We start from the raw sequence: 15,644 nt of genomic DNA, 5'->3' as shown, positions 1-15,644 counted from the left end.
TCCTCTTCCGCTTGTCTGCAGTTTGTGAGGGAGATTCACTATTCAGACCAGGCACCTGCTCCGACAGAGCCGGGAGCTCGTGCGTCACTGCACTCCCACAAACAGCTTTTGTAGAGAGAGGCTCCCTCCAGTGCCTCCCCCCCTCCCACCAGACTCCTGGTGCTTCCCAAACATGGAGCAAGCCAGAGGGAAGGGAACTGAGGTCACTAAAGGAAGGGCACTACGATTACTCCAAAATCTGCACACCAGCACGACCGAGTTCCAACCCGGTTCCACACAGCTCTGACCCTCCTCTTCTCCCTCTCCCTTCCCTCCCAGGAATCTCATTCAATCACACAAATCCAGCAATCACTGGTGACTCACAGATCTGCTTTTGTGCATGGTTCTTTTTCTCCAATTAACACCCAGCTCGGGTCTGTGGTGTTTCTTTGCCTTCAGCCCTCAATTTAAGCTGAACACAGCTAAGCCAGAGCTCTCAATGTTCCATCCAGAGGCTTCCCTGCAAACACTCACCACTCCTCCTCCTGTGCTGGGGCAGAACTGTTCCCCCCACCCAGTTCACTACAACCCTGAGAACTGTTTTGCCACAATGCACGTGGCACTTTGGTGCTGCTTTAGGTGACACACTCCATTAAGTAACAGTTCAGTGCCATGTGCCAGATCCCTGCTGGTCCCATGTTCCCACCACTGAGCTGACATCCCTGCCAGCTGTCTCCTGTTTGACACTGTCAGCTCCTTGGGCTGGTTTTTCAGTGTGTTTGATAAAGCACTGAGCAAAATGAGGGACCCAGTACATGATGTGTGTGAGACATAAAGGATGAGATAATGCAAATTTAAAAATAAACCAGGCAGCACACAGCAAACAAGGGACTCTAAAGTACATATGGAGGATAATATTTACCTTCTAAACTCCCTTTCCAGTTGAGCTGTACCCTCATTTCTGCATGGAGACTCACCAGGAAAACACTCCAGAAACCACATCTAATTTTTACAGACTGATGAAAATCAGACATTTTCATTTTTAGGACAGATGTGGAATGCTCTGACTGCATATTCCAGAACAGACATGCAGGTTGCCTTTAATTCAGGTGCCACCTCATCCTACAGCTGTCAGGGGAGAAAAAGACCCACCCAAGGCAGGATTGTTGTTCTATGTGACCACTGGCCAGACCATGTACTTCACTGCAAACACTCAGCACAGAACCAGGAGTTGTAACCCAGGTCTGGGGATGCTTTGGGGGCACAACTGCTTTTAATTTTTCATAGGAAGAGTGTGATGAGGCAACGTGACAGTCAAGTTATGAGTCACAGTTCCAATCAGGGCAGAAGTGAAACAAACAGTCCCTGATGGACACGCAGGTAGTGGGTTATTCCTTACCCTGCTCTGCAATAATATTTAGCAAACAGAAACACTGCAGGGTGGGTCAGTGCTGCAGGCTCAGACAGAGTTAGAACTGAAGGAGCCAAAGAATCATTCTTGGTGTGAAAGTGTCTCAGCAAAGGGCCAATCCCAGATGAAGAACAGCCAGAAACCACACATGAGTGTGGCATCAAACCAGGACTTGCTTGCAAAGCTTCTCTCTCAGTTTAGGGAGCCTGTGGTCAGGCAGATAACACAAACAAGACAAAGGACAGGAGAACCAATATATTCCATCACCTGTGTCCCTCTGGGACAACTGAACTCTAAATTCTGACAGATTTTCAACTTACTACCTGTCTCTGATGGAATACAGCAAATATCCAAGAACATTATTGGCCAGCTGGATTTAAACTCCAGGGTTTTAAAATTCACTGCATTTAGCCAAAACCCTTAAAAGCCTGCATAAATGTCTAGACTTCAAGAGGGTTTTCTCCACAATGTGGTCACAGCACATTCTTGGAGATCTGTTGCCCAGAGAAGTTGAGGTTGTGGACTCCCCATCCCTGGGGGTGTTCAAGGCCATCTTGGATGGGGCTTGGAGCAACCTGGTCTAGTGGAAGGTGTCCCTGCCCATGGGATGAGATGAGCTTTGGAATCCTTTCCCACCCAAACCATTCTGAGATTCCATGATCTGTCCTGAGCCCAGTCACTTTCTCAGTCTCCACCAGCTCTGGAGCAGTCCTGCCTACCCAAGGGGCAGATGGAGAGGGATTTGCTCCTGTGCCTTCAGAACCAGGGAGCACTGATGGGATTCATGGCTCAGACTGGTTCAGAGAACACTGGAGAGGCTGGGCAGGTTCAAGCAGAGAAAGCTGAACAAGCCAATAGCTTGGCTCTCTGAGGAGACAGGGGCAGGGAGAAACACTGACCATCCATTTCCACCAGCAGCTGGTTTAAGGTCTGCTCCTCCTCAGCGTTGGCAAAGCCAGACACGTTGGTGGAGCGTTTCTTGCCCACGGCGTCGATCTCGTCGATGTAGACGATGCAGGGAGCGCGAGCCTGAGCCTCCCGGAACAGGCTCCGCACCCGCGCGGCCCCCAGACCTGCAGGGCAGGACAGGACAGAGCCTTGGACCCAGAGCTGCCAGCACAGCTGGACAGCAGCCTCCCCAGGGAGACACCTGACACCAGGCAAATGTGGGATGTGATGATCCCTCTCCGACACTCCCAGCACAAAGAATTAGAATCACAGTCTCCTGAGCTGGACACACAAGGATCATGAGTCCAGCTCCTGGCCCTGGACACCCCAACAATCCCACTCTGTCCCTGAGAGTGTTGCCCAAACGCTCCTGCAGCTCTGGCAGCCTTGAGGCTGTGCCCACTGCCCTGGGGAGCCTGTTCAGTGCCCACCACCCTCTGGGGGAAGTACTTTTTCCTGAGATCCAACCAAAACCTTCCCTGAAATAGCCCCAGAACTCATATTTAGTCCATAAGCTCAGGCTCAGTCCCTTCTGGAGCATAACAGGGTTCCTGAACTTGCAGGGACTCCTATGGCTGCTGCAAGAAGAGCTCTGCTCCCAACTCCCAACACAACCTCCTGTTGCTCCCACAGGTCAGAGCAGAAATTTTAGCATTTTCCTGCACACTGACCCTTGCTGGGTCTCAAGAGATCTGTGAGGAAGGATGAAAAGGAGGAAGAGGGAAATCTCAAGGCACATAGTGGTCCTACTTTCCCCATCAGCAGAAAATCCATAAGCATTCCCATACAAGGAAGGAAGCCTCTGTCAATGGCTTTAAAAACAGGTACAGGGAAGGCAGGGGGAATGCTTGCAGGTGAAGGACCATGTCTGCAGGTTGTTGGAGAGAACCAGCCAGCAATTCACTTTAGATAATATGTAATTAGGGACTCTGCAGCACTGAAAACCTTTTACATTTTCAGTTGATGTATCCAGCTCATCCTCTCCATGCCCAGCTCTGCCCTCAGGAAGCCCAGCCAGGCCTCTCCAAGCACACACTGGAGTGAGTGAGCTCCCCCCTTACCTCCAATCACCTCCACAAACTCGGAGCCTGCCATGGCCAGGAATGGCACCTGGGCTTCTGTAGCCACAGCCTTGGCCAGCAGTGTCTTCCCACAGCCTGGAGGGCCCAGTAACAGGGCCCCCTTGGGCACCTTGGCCCCCAGCTGGAGGTAACGGTCGGGATTCTGCAAGGACAACACAGCAGGGTCAGACCCACAGCTCCCACCCCACTGCACCAGAGTGTGGCCTCCCAGAGCTTCCTGAGACTGTTCTCAGTCCAGGCAGCTCTGAGCAGCTCCATCTGCACTGAAACTGGGAATACAGAGCTCACTGCAGCAGGCGCTGCCCAGGAATCATGAAGGATGAAGAGGAGAACCACCCCCTCCTGCCCAGCTCAGCCCTCTACCCCACAACACTTATTTTGTTCTACCTTTACATACCTTTAAATAGTCCACAAACTCCTTGACTTCCATTTTTGCCTCATGCATTCCTGCCACATCCTTGAAGCCAATCCCTTTTCCAGACTTCCCATCCACAATGGTGAAACGAGCCATCTTCAGCTGGTTCTGTGGAAAGCAGCACCAGGACTGAGAAACCTTGGGCAACAGTCTGGAAAGGCTGTTTGCTGCATTTTGGGAGCCCAGGTAGGAGCTGTCCCCACCAAACACCACTGAAGTGCCCACCAAAGCACTGGTGTTTCACTGAGTTTTATTCTGGAGACACTTCCCAGATGGATTGTTGGCTCAAACTTCATTTATCCACATGTTGGGAAGAGACAGAATAAGCTGCAGTAACAGCCCCAACACAATCCAACTCAAACTCCATGTAGACCAGGCAGGGATATTTCTTAAAAACATGAATCCAAAACCTGATTTGGGATCTTCTCCCTGATTTCTAAACACTCTGATCCTCAATACACATGGGACAGATGGTTTTCAGGAATGTATGGATGGTAAATAATCATCAGTGGAAAATAATTACTAATAATTTCTTATAAATGCATAGAAACAGACACTTTGCACCACTGCCTGCTGCTGCTGCTGGTTTCTGCTGAGCACAGCCCAGGCCAGGAGTGCAGGTTCTCAGACTGAACAGCCACCACGTTTCCGTCTCCTGGTGCGTGTGAAGCCACAACAAGAGTCAAACCAAGAATTCAGTTAAACATCCTCCTCGTAACTGCTCAGTATGTTCTACTCAAAACAGCTACTTGGGAGGCTTCTTTTTACAGCTTCTGAGGCCTCTGAAACACCCAAAGAAAGAGTTAAACTCATGGCCTGGCTGTCCCCACTTAGGCAAGGACACAATCCAGTCCTCAAGGCCTCATTACTCAACACTTCTTTGAAATATTCTTTCTCTCAGAGCAGCTGCATCCTTTTGTTCAAAGAGGATCTCAAAGCCAAAGAGAACTGTGGAGGAGACTGAGTGGGCAATCCAACAAGGGGCTGAATTCACTTGTTTTCATCCCCAATCCCTGTGGTCAGTGGCAGAGCACCCCAGGCTGATTCCTGCAGTTTCATCAGCTGATCCAGGCCAGGGTGGGACAGGAGAGGAGGAGAGGAGGAGGAGGAGGAGGAGGAGGAGGAGGAGGAGGAGGAGGTTTGCCTGATGTTGCAAACGAGACAAGCGGCAGGAGCGGAACAGGCCAACACATAATGAACTCCAGAATCTGAACATATTTTATAAATTGAGAACTCATTTTGCAGAAAGCAGCAATTCCTGCTTCTGGCTGTATGGGAGGCATGTTGGCAGAGCCCAGTGAAAAACACCATCTGCAGCTGTGGCTCATTAGCAAGCTTTGAAAACAGCAAACTGGACTGAAATTCCCTGAGCTCAGCCCTTCCTGCCGTTGGGAAGGGAAAGGACCTCGGCTAAGGCCAGTTAAGGTACCAGCCAGGGAGATGATCAGCACAGGATGCAAGATGGGGCAAGACTGGAGAGTCCTTGGCATCAGTTCATCCTCATCCTGCACTGACTTTCCTGGGAAAAGGGGAGGAGAGCCCAGCAGGAGCCAGGACTGCCCACAGGCTGCAGAGCACCCCCAGGATCCACACCAATCCAGGCTACTCACAAAGGCATTGAAGCCTCCGGCCCGACTCGCCACCCTGAAGAGGCGGAAGATGCTCCACAGCATGGACACGGCCACCAGTGTCACTATCAGGGACAGGACATCACTGCAAGGACAAACACAGGGACAAACTGACTGGAGCACTTGGCCACAGCTCGGCCATGACTCCCCAGTGTGACTGTTTGCAGTGTTCAAAGGTCCTGCCATTTCAGCTACGAGCAGCTGTGATAAAGAAAATAGAACTTTTAGAGGCTTTTATACAGACACACAAACCCCCACACCCCGGTTATTACATAACCAGACAAGCTAAGCAGAGGACACTGGCAAACACTGCCTACAGCTGTAGAAGGAATTCGACCTCACCAGCCCCTTCAGAGGCATTTCTGCTTCTAAAACCTTGGGCAGTCAGGTCACACCCGCAGCAGAATTCCGTGGGGCTGGCAGTGCATCCAAAGGGAGCTCACTGCCCAGGACCTGTGTGGTTACAGCAGGGAGATCCCAGCTCCCTAATCCCACACTGGCAGAAATCCCAGAGCTGGTCTCCCATTAAGGGCCTGCCCTGCCCTGCCCTGTCCTCCCTGGCTGAATCTCTCAGGAGTCCTTTATGGCACAAAGAAGGGCTCCAGTACCAGTTTTCTAGATCCTTTGGAATACCCATTGCATTAGGAGGGAGATGAGGAATAGAGATGCCACTCCAGGTCTAACACAGTTACAGGACAAACATACTGAGGATAAATATCTTTTGAGCTCTCAACAAAGGTGCCCCCAAGACCAGGAAAAATGATCCCATGTCAGATGACAGGTTGAGATCAGTGGGCCCCTGCTCTGCTCCACATGCCTGTGAAATCATCCATCCTCTCTGCACTTCTGTGCCTTATCTTTGCACCAGGAATGCGTGTTCCACCTCTCACAGAGGGATGACTTACTGAAGAAAGGGACCAGCACCAGCTCCATACCCAGCTGCATTTGTTTCTGCTCAGTGGGAGCTCCAAAGGCACCACTGAAACCTGAAAGTCACCTTCAGTTTGTCTGCTCTGCAAACAGGATTAATTCTGAAACACCCCGAGCGCCCACACCGAGCTGAGCCCAAGGGCTCTGCACCTCACACCTTCCAGCCCGACTGACTCTGAATGCTCCAGACATTCATCAGGTCTCTTGAGAGACTTCACACCTCATCACAGCTCTTAAAATATTTTTAAAGCCTCTTTCAAGGGGCAGGGAAACAGCTTGTGTTGGTGGCTGATTGTCTGTTCAGTCCTTTCTTCATGTTACACACAAGTCTGAAAAATTCAGCAAGTTCTGGGTTTGAACTTAAGGTCTTGTACTGCATGATCAAGCAAAAAAGTTTATCTTCATATGAACTATATATGGAAAATGTGCAAATGTTGACCAGAGGACAAGTAACCAGACAAAATCCAGCCCAGGTAACTGTTCACACATAAAGGTAACCTTGTCACACCTTGGCAAGGTGTCTGGGAGGGGCAATCACACCCACCGGCCACCTCCGGAGGGAAAATCACCCTGTGAAACCCTCTGAGCCACCAACAGCAGGTGACACACTGCCTGGTGCACAAGGAGGTGACCAGGCCACCTCAGCAGGTGACATCTGCTCTACCCTGGGCTCTTCTGACAGACCTTCTTGCTCCTCACAGCTTATTTCAGAACTAAACCCTTGAGAATTCTTTTAAGCAAAGGCTCTTGGTTTCAGGTAATGGAAGGGCTGTAAGTTTAGCAGGAGTGCTCCTCTCCTGAGGTTTGGTGTGCTGGCACCAAAGCTGCTCCACTCCACCAGGGTGGGCTGTGCTCAGACCTGCAGCTCGGGGACAACCAGGCCCAAACTTTAATTTTACAGCCTGAACTATCATCACAGGCTCCCTGGAAGCTTTTAATGCACCCCCAGCCTTCTGCACAGACCAGGCTGTAACATCACTCATTGTCAGGATTTCTATCACACTCTGCACTTGAATAATTGATTATAAGGACAAATAAGGACAAAAAGGGCTCAGCTGGGCAAGAACTCAGACTTGGTGACTGACCCGAAACATTTTGTCTGCTGAATTCTGCAATTCCAGACACTTTCCTGGACCCTCATTTTTGAAACATTAAGGTACATCTGGAGCACCTTAACTTTCAGAAATAGCCATTAATGCTCCAAATCTGAGCCCACATTTTTGTTCTACTTTATATAACAAGATTTAGCTGAAAAATCACTTTCCCCTCCAAGCCCCAGATGTTGTCACCAACACAAGATGAACAAATTGTACCATACTTTCCATAAAAGCCAGGATGTTTGTAGGAGATGGGGATTCTCTCTCTCTCATCAATGTTCAGCTCATCCTCCACAGCCCTCAGCTTCTCCTCGAACTTGTCGATGTTTGCCATGCGCATGGTGTACAGCAGGGTGACATTCTGGGGACAGGCAGGACACAGGTCAGGGCTAGTTATTGGTGTCAGCACATCAGTGAGGAGCAGAGGGCTCAGCATGGACAGGCCAGGTGAAAATCAGCCTCATGCTGCACCCTTTGATCCTCCATCTATGAACCCACGAGCGGAGGACTCGGAATGAATTTAGGAACCCTCTGGTCTTCTCATAAAAGCATAAAAGTCAAGAATTCACTCACCAGAAACAAGGAGAAGCAACAACTTTGCAGGCAAGATGAGGGATGGAGTTAGAAGGATCATGGAATGGTTTGTGTTGCAAGGGACCTTAAAGCCCAGCTCTTTCCACCCTCTGCCATGGGCAGGGACACCTCCCACTGTCCCAGGTTGCTCCAAGCCCATCCAGCCTGGCCTTGGACACTCCCAGGGATGGGGCAGCCACAGCTGCTCTGGGCAACAAGTAAAGTAAACCCAGTTCCACCAACACTTGGAGCTCAGACAGAATTCTGTACTGCATTTGGAAAACCACATTGTTGGGCAGGAGGTGCCTTGTGCTCCACTTGGACTTTTGGCACTTGTTTCTGTACCTGTCAGAAATTAATTTCATCCACCAGTCTGCAAATGGATCATAAGTCACCAAACAAATGGGATGTATCCAGAAACAATTCCCTATTCTGGTTCCCTGCCCATGGCAGGTGGTGGAACTGGATGATGTTTAAGGTCCCTTCTGACCCAAACCATTCTGTGATTCCATGAGTTCATTTCACTATTTTAATCTCCCAAGCCAGTTTGTAACAACCCTTACTGGCACCTCCTGGATGGAAACAACTTTGCTTTGTTTCCATTTTGGAAGGTTTAGGAAGGAAGGCTGATGGGGTTTGACAGAACACTCAAACCTAAAATCCAAACAGGAGAAAACTTCTGAAACAAGATCCAGTAATAACAGTTTATAATCTCCTGGACATTTTCTCCCATATCAGACTGAAAAAAAAATACTGAATTTTCCACCTTTTTTGGACATGAAAGAAACTTTTGTTCTGAACTATTGTTAATTATTTTTACAATTTGAACTAAAAGTCTTAATTTCCAGGTTGATATGAGTAACAGAAGTCCCCTGAACTTCACAAACAAGAAGGAGAAGAATTAGAGAGGAGCAGATTTGTGTACAGTGACTCACCACCTGCCCATGGGGAGTTCCCCCCGGGTGCAGATAAATCTCCACGATGTCACTCTCAGGCACCACCTCGATCCTCTGCACCTCCCCCTTGGCCAACATCTCATTCACAAAGTAGTTCCAGGAGATGTTGGTGCCCTCTCTGTTCTCGCTGACCAGGAACCGAAGCATCAGCACGATGAAGGTGAGGACGAGCAGCGCCCGCAGACGTTCCAGGTGCATCTGGTTCTCCCTCCTCCTGCGCTTCTCCTCCTCTGTAGAAGGAAGATACCAGAGGAGAAAAGACAAACATGTCATTGAGCAGCTTTCTGACCCAAAACAGGGCTAATTAAATGACAAAGATTAACACAGTGGAACCTGTCATGGGTTTGGTGTTACATGTCTGTTTGCCCCTGCAGGACTGTGCTCCACAGAGTCCACTATAATCCCTCCAAATATCATTCCAGTTTGAAAGGAGAGACTCTCACTGGCCTGGCCCCACACAGAGAGAGGTCAAATAAAGCCACTGGACTCTTATTGCTAAAAATCAAACTCCAAATGACTGTAACTCACTTTACATAACATGGTTCCACACTGCCCAGTCCTCAGGCTGCTGCCAACACACCCACTGGGAAACCTCAGGAGTAAACCCAGTGCCACTGGTAAATCCCTCAGCACAGTTCAGGACCTGCTGGCACCACAACACCAGCAACACTCCCCCTGCCTCAGGAAATACCTGCACTTGCAAAGAATGTGAGGCAGCACAGGACACAAGTGTACTGCAAATCCACCTGTCTGTAACCAAATTAACCAGATTTCCCTCCCCTCATGTTTCAAAGGGTTTGATAACTCGCCCACATTAAGATCTGTATCCAGGAGGGATCCCCATGCTGGATGTGCTTTCCTTGCCTTTACTGTGCTAGTGCCACACTGAGGCAATGACACAAGGAAAAGGGACATTTTATTTCAACTATTTGCCACCAAACGTTTTTTTCATTCTCCCTTTTTTTTTTTGCCATTGCAAAGGCAAATTTACAATTCTCTGGGCTGTAAGACTGTCCCAGCACAGTTCAGTGTCAGTGCTGGCCAGAGTATGAGTTGTTCAGATCACAACAAATATCTCCTCCTCTCTCCAGTCACACCTGAGTGCTCTCCATACATAATTTAGCCCTGGCTCTTGATATACAATTTAACAGCACCAGCACCACGACACACATAAATACCCTTCTACAGCCAGAGATAAATTAATCCTGTGCCACTGGGCTCCAAAGCACCAGTGCTGCAGCCCAGATTCCATTTATTTGCAAATTCATAACCAGTGTCCTGACACCAGCATTTATCACCAGCCACCAATTAGACCCTACACACACAGCAGCAAAACCTGGGGACAAACACATGACCCAGCCAGCTGCTAAAACACTCCTCTGTCCTTCAGAGGCACAGAATTTCTCCCTGCTTCCCAGCTCTGCCCCATGCTGCAAAGGAGAGGCCTGTTCCTGAACAGACACAAAGCAGCTTGGCAGGGAAATCATCAGTTCAGAAGGCTGTGACAAGCTCAGACACCGTGTCCAGCCCACCCCTTTGTTCTCTACTGCCAGCCCCTCACCCTGGGATGTGTTATCTGCTGGATCCAGCTTTGTCAGGACTAAGGAATTCATCCCACAGCTGCAGGATGGCATCCAGGACAGTCTAATAATAAAGAAAATTTACATATGTATTTATGTATATATGTATTTATGTGTATATGTGCATATAAATATATGTATGTATATATACACATATATATATACATACACATATATATAGACATATACATATATATAAAAATACAGGAATAGTCTGACCAACACCCTGAAAAGCTGAGCAAGTTCTAAATAAAACATTATACAGGGAAAAGAAACCACTCCAGGAAAGTGAGTCCCCACAGGACAAGTCCATCTGTGGCTGTGCAAGTTCCTTGGAGGTGTCCAAGTCAACTCCTGTTAAACACTTTCCTGTGTCCCATTTCAGAGCAAGGGGAGCCCATAACCTGCCCTAAGCACACCCAGCTGGGGCTGTGGTCACAGAAACATCACCCTGGGGGCAAAGCTGCCCATCAGGCATCCCCACACAACTTCTGTTTCTGGCAGTGAGACTTGTCTGGGAGCTTTAACCTGCAGCTGGGTGAGTTCAGGGGCAAAGCCCATTTCTAGAAAGCTGGAAGGCAGCACCAAACTTTCCTCCACTCAGTATTTAATTAAGGCAATGTTAATCTCTTTCTCAGCTGAGGTGAAGTGGGGCTGTGTGTACAGCACAACATCCACACTGCCCCACGAGCCACCCCACAGAATTCAGGGAATGAGCCCCAGTGACTGGAGTGACACTTGGAAGCAACAGCTGTGGGAACAATTCCAGTTTTGGAGTCTCCACCAAGCAATGATTTGCCATTAACCCCAACTCTGAACTCTCTGATTAAAACCTTTGCAAGCACTGAGGTGACAGTTTGAAGAGTTGTTTTTAGTAATTACTGCAGAGACAAGTGTTCCCCTGGAGACACAGGGCAGCGTTCCTGCTCCCAAAGCCAGGCTATCCATTAATGACAGGAGGGAAGGGGACTCGGAGCAGTGTTGCTGTTTGCTGGTTTCAGCAGCCACACCCCCTCCAGGTGCTGTGCTCGCTCACTCTGTGCCTCTGCACACCAAGCTCAGACCTCCTTCCCGAGAATTCCACGATACCTGCACTCACATCCCACTGCAGGATTCATCCCAGTTAAACCAGCAGGGACAGGCACTGCTGTGGCCCTAAGGACACTGCAGTGACACCAGCCAGGCTGGCAGCAGCAGCAACTCACCTCTGACTTCAAAAGTGAAAAGCCAAGAGGATTTGCCTGTTCAGCACAACAAAGGGAAAGCCAAGTGCTCACATCATTTGGTGACACCCAGGGAAAGGTTTATAAAATAAATTAGCAATTATATTACAATCTCTGTGACTTAAGGATGACATCAAGTGCCTCCCAGCTGGCAGTAATTCCAAATATTGTAAACCAATTCCCACATCAACAGCAGCACAAAGGTTTGGAGCCATGGCAGGGCATGGATGAGCTTTAAGGTCCCTTCTCATCCAAATCATTCCCTAATTCTGTGATTCCTGGGATCTGTTTTAAGCCTTACAGTCCATCATCTGAGCCACAACACCCCTTCAAACTTGCCCTGAGCCACAGGTTGGGCAGGTGGTGAGTGACAGGTACAGGGAACCAGCCAGAGACAGGAGAGTGAGGGTGGATGTTCCTCCCTGTCTGCCCCTTCTGCCCACCCACAGGAACCTCCCCTGGCACACACGGGAACCTCCCCCTGGCACACACGGGAACCCCCTCCTGGCACACTCGGGAACCCCCTCCTGGCACACACGGGAAACTCCCCCTGGCACCCACGGGAACCTCCCCCTGGCACACACGGGAATCCCCTCCTGGCACACATGGGAACCTCCCCCTGGCACACACGGGAACCCCCTCCTGGCACACACGGGAACCCCCTCCTGGCACACACGGGAACCCCCTCCTGGCACACACGGGAACCCCCTCCTGGCACACACGGGGACCTCCCCCTGGCACCCACGGGGACCTCCCCCTGGCACCCACGGGGACCTCCCCCTGGCATCCACGGGGACCCCCTCCTGGCACCCACGGGAACCTCCCCCTGGCACACACGGGAACCCCCTCCTGGCACACTCATGGGAACCCCCTCCTGGCACACACGGGAACCCCCTCCTGGCACACTCATGGGAACCCCCTCCTGGCACACACGGGAACCCCCTCCTGGCACACACGGGAACCCCCTCCTGGCACACACGGGAATCCCCTCCTGGCACACTCGGGAACCCCCTCCTGGCACACTCGGGAACCCCCTCCTGGCACACTCGGGAACCTCCCCCTGGCACACTCGGGAACCTCCCCCTGGCACACACGGGAACCCCCTCCTGGCACACACGGGAACCCCCTCCTGGCACACACGGGAACCCCCTCCTGGCACACACGGGAACCCCCTCCTGGCACACACGCACCATCCTCCTCCTGGGGGGATTTCTTCTTGGATTCTCCATCCTTCTGGCTACTCCTCCAAGAGCTGGAAGTGCTGAACCAGCGGGTGCTCCCTGTGGGCAAGCAGAGGGCAGTGGTTACTGCTGGGGCACAGAGAGGGGCACCGAGGGGGTGCAAATCTGTGTGAGCTCCAAAGGCAGAGGAAGCAAAGCCCCACATCCCTCCCAGCACAGAGTGCCACGTGCCAAGGACCTGGGGCAGCCTCAGCAGGGGGAGACTCCTTCAGTTCCCTTACAGAATGTGGCTGTTTCTGACAATCCAAACAAAACGTCTTTGCTCAGAGATTGTTTTGGTGGAATGACAGAAACAGTTTGGAGGAATTGCTTCAGTGCAGAAGAAAGGACACAACTGTCAAGGCACAGCCATGGCTGATGCTGGGCTGGGAATGGAAATGCTCATTGAGGGATAAACAGGACTGGAGTTCAATCAGGTTGCTCAGAAACTGCTGTGGCTGCTCCATCCCTGGAGGGTCCAAGGCCAGGCTGGAGCAACCTGGGACAGTGGGAGGTGTCCCTGCCCATGGCAGGGGGGTTGGAATATGATCTTTAAGGTCCCTTCCAACCCCAACCATCCCATGATTCCAAGGTTTCCAGCAGGGCAATCCAATGGGATTTCAGACAAAGGTGAAGGCATTTTTGGCTCAGGGTTTGCTAATGAAGAAGAGAAAGATTCTGTACTTTAAAACCTGCATATTTAAAATTAGCTGTAGGTCTGATGACTCCAGAGGCTCCTCAATCCCCTGAGCTCCCTGTGGGAAGGGCTGTTTGTCCCTGTCACCAAACACAAGGCCTGGAGCCCTGCAAACCCCCCCAGCTCCCCCAGCCAGGGGCAGGACAGCTGTGCTGCAGTTTGGGGAGTGCAGGGGGAAGGTGAGGAAAGGTCAGCTCTCTTATCAAACCAGACCTTTTCCCTTCCCTCTGCTCAGGACTCACCCAGGAGATTCCAAAGTCTGACTGGATCCCGGATCAGGTGCTGTTTCCCCAGGACTCCACAGAGCCCTTGAGGCTGGGGGGAAACTGTTTGTGCCAGGAGAGTCTGAGGGAGGAGAGAAAGGAGAACAACACAACCATTGGCAACGTGCCCAGAGTGCTGAGAGCTTTGGATTCCTGAGCACGGGAATGCCCTGGGAGGGTCAGGAGAGCAGCTGGAGCCCTGGGTGGGATTGCTGGTTGTGCTGAGCCCTCCCCAGGCACTTTGGGATGTTGTTTGTAACCCAGTGCAAACAAAGCCCAGGAATAAACACAGACATGTACTCAAAACACTTCACACTTTGCCTTTTTCCTCCCTGTGTCTCTGTTTTTCGTTCTAAAATTATGCTGGACATCAGTACTTAAAATGCAGATTCCTTTCCACGTCAGGAGGAAGTTTTTTAAGGAAAAAAGGACTTTAAAAAGAAATTGTAAGGATTTGTAACCCTCCTGCACAGCAGCAAGGCCAACACAGCTGCATCCCTGAGGTAACTCAGCAGGAACCCTGCAGAGAATATTCACATTAAAGGCAGTTCAACAACATTTGCACCAATATTTACTAATCCTCTCACTGAACACAAGCCTGGCCCTTCTCCAGGGTGATTCTCTGTCCCCTCCACTGCAGATTCCACTTCCTAAACCAGCCAGGCTGAAACCCCTCACCAGTTTTTCCCATTTCTCCCCTTTTTTCCAGCTTGTGCTGGGCTGAGATGGGAACCTTGGGATTGATGCTCTCTAGAACAGAACAGCTTAGATTTGAATTGATCCCATAAAAACCTGGCAGGAAACAGCATCCCACACTGCTCTCCCTCCCTCCATCCTGATCAGGGGGATGGAGCAGCTCTGAGGAAAGGCTGGGGGAATTGGGATTGTCCAGCTGGAGAGGAGAAGCTCCAGAGAGACCTGAGAGCTCCTTCCAGGGCCTGAAGGGGCTCCAGGAGAGCTGGAGAGGGACCTGGGAAGAAGGGATGGAGGGACAGGACACAGGGAATGGCTTCCCACTGCTAGAGGGTAGGGATAGGTGGGATATTGGGAAGGAATTCCTGGCTGTGAGGGTGGGCAGGCCCTGGCACAGGTTGGGCAGAGAAACTGTGGCTGCCCCATCCCTGGGAGTGTCTCAGGCCAGGCTGGACAGGCCTTGGAGCAGCCTGGGCTGGTGGGAGGTGTCCCTGCCCATGGAATTGGATGGGCTTGAAGGTCCTTCCCAACCCAAACCATTCCAAGACTCCCACCGTGTTTCCCAAGTCACTGCCCAACAGCCCTGACAAGACGCACCTTTGGGATGGCACAACCCGGGGACCCTCCCGAGCAGCCACACGTCCCTCCCGCCCCGCTCTCCTCCCGCCCCCGTGCTCGGTGCGGCCCCGGTACCTGCAGGCCGCGTCCCCCGCCGAGGGCAGCGCCGCGGGGCCGGGCCCAGGCGGCGGGGGGCGGCCTCCAAGAGCCGCGGAGCAGCCCCAGTCGCAGCAGCAGCGCCATGGCCGAGGGTGCGGCCCCGCGGAGCCCTCACGGTCGGGTCGGGCCGGGCCGGGCCGGGCCGCGGCGGCACCGCGACTGAGGGGCGGCCGGAAGTGCCCGCTGAGGGCGGCGCGGCCATCTTGGAAGCGGGGCGGCGGGCCCGGCGCTG

General features: G+C 51.5%; 1 protein-coding gene across 1 annotated transcript in view; it reads right to left on the bottom strand.

Annotated features, from left to right (window-relative positions):
• SPG7 (SPG7 matrix AAA peptidase subunit, paraplegin) overlaps nucleotides 1-15,606 on the bottom strand; it is a 30,512-nt gene extending 14,906 nt beyond the window's left edge. Inside the window, exons 1-9 of the mRNA XM_071567906.1 lie at nucleotides 15,389-15,606; nucleotides 13,982-14,084; nucleotides 13,013-13,102; nucleotides 8,999-9,249; nucleotides 7,712-7,851; nucleotides 5,446-5,548; nucleotides 3,818-3,943; nucleotides 3,400-3,562; nucleotides 2,290-2,463 (exon numbers count right to left, since the gene is read on the bottom strand). Coding sequence (XP_071424007.1) covers nucleotides 2,290-2,463; nucleotides 3,400-3,562; nucleotides 3,818-3,943; nucleotides 5,446-5,548; nucleotides 7,712-7,851; nucleotides 8,999-9,249; nucleotides 13,013-13,102; nucleotides 13,982-14,084; nucleotides 15,389-15,496 — 1,258 coding nt within the window. The 5' untranslated portion in view covers nucleotides 15,497-15,606. The remainder of the gene's footprint in view (nucleotides 1-2,289; nucleotides 2,464-3,399; nucleotides 3,563-3,817; nucleotides 3,944-5,445; nucleotides 5,549-7,711; nucleotides 7,852-8,998; nucleotides 9,250-13,012; nucleotides 13,103-13,981; nucleotides 14,085-15,388) is intronic.
• Nucleotides 15,607-15,644: the final 38 nt, after the last annotated feature.

This window comes from Pithys albifrons, chromosome 12, assembly GCF_047495875.1.
Source record: "Pithys albifrons albifrons isolate INPA30051 chromosome 12, PitAlb_v1, whole genome shotgun sequence".
Taxonomy (NCBI): Eukaryota; Metazoa; Chordata; class Aves; order Passeriformes; family Thamnophilidae; genus Pithys; species Pithys albifrons.
This window is presented reverse-complemented; position numbering and strand designations above follow the sequence as displayed.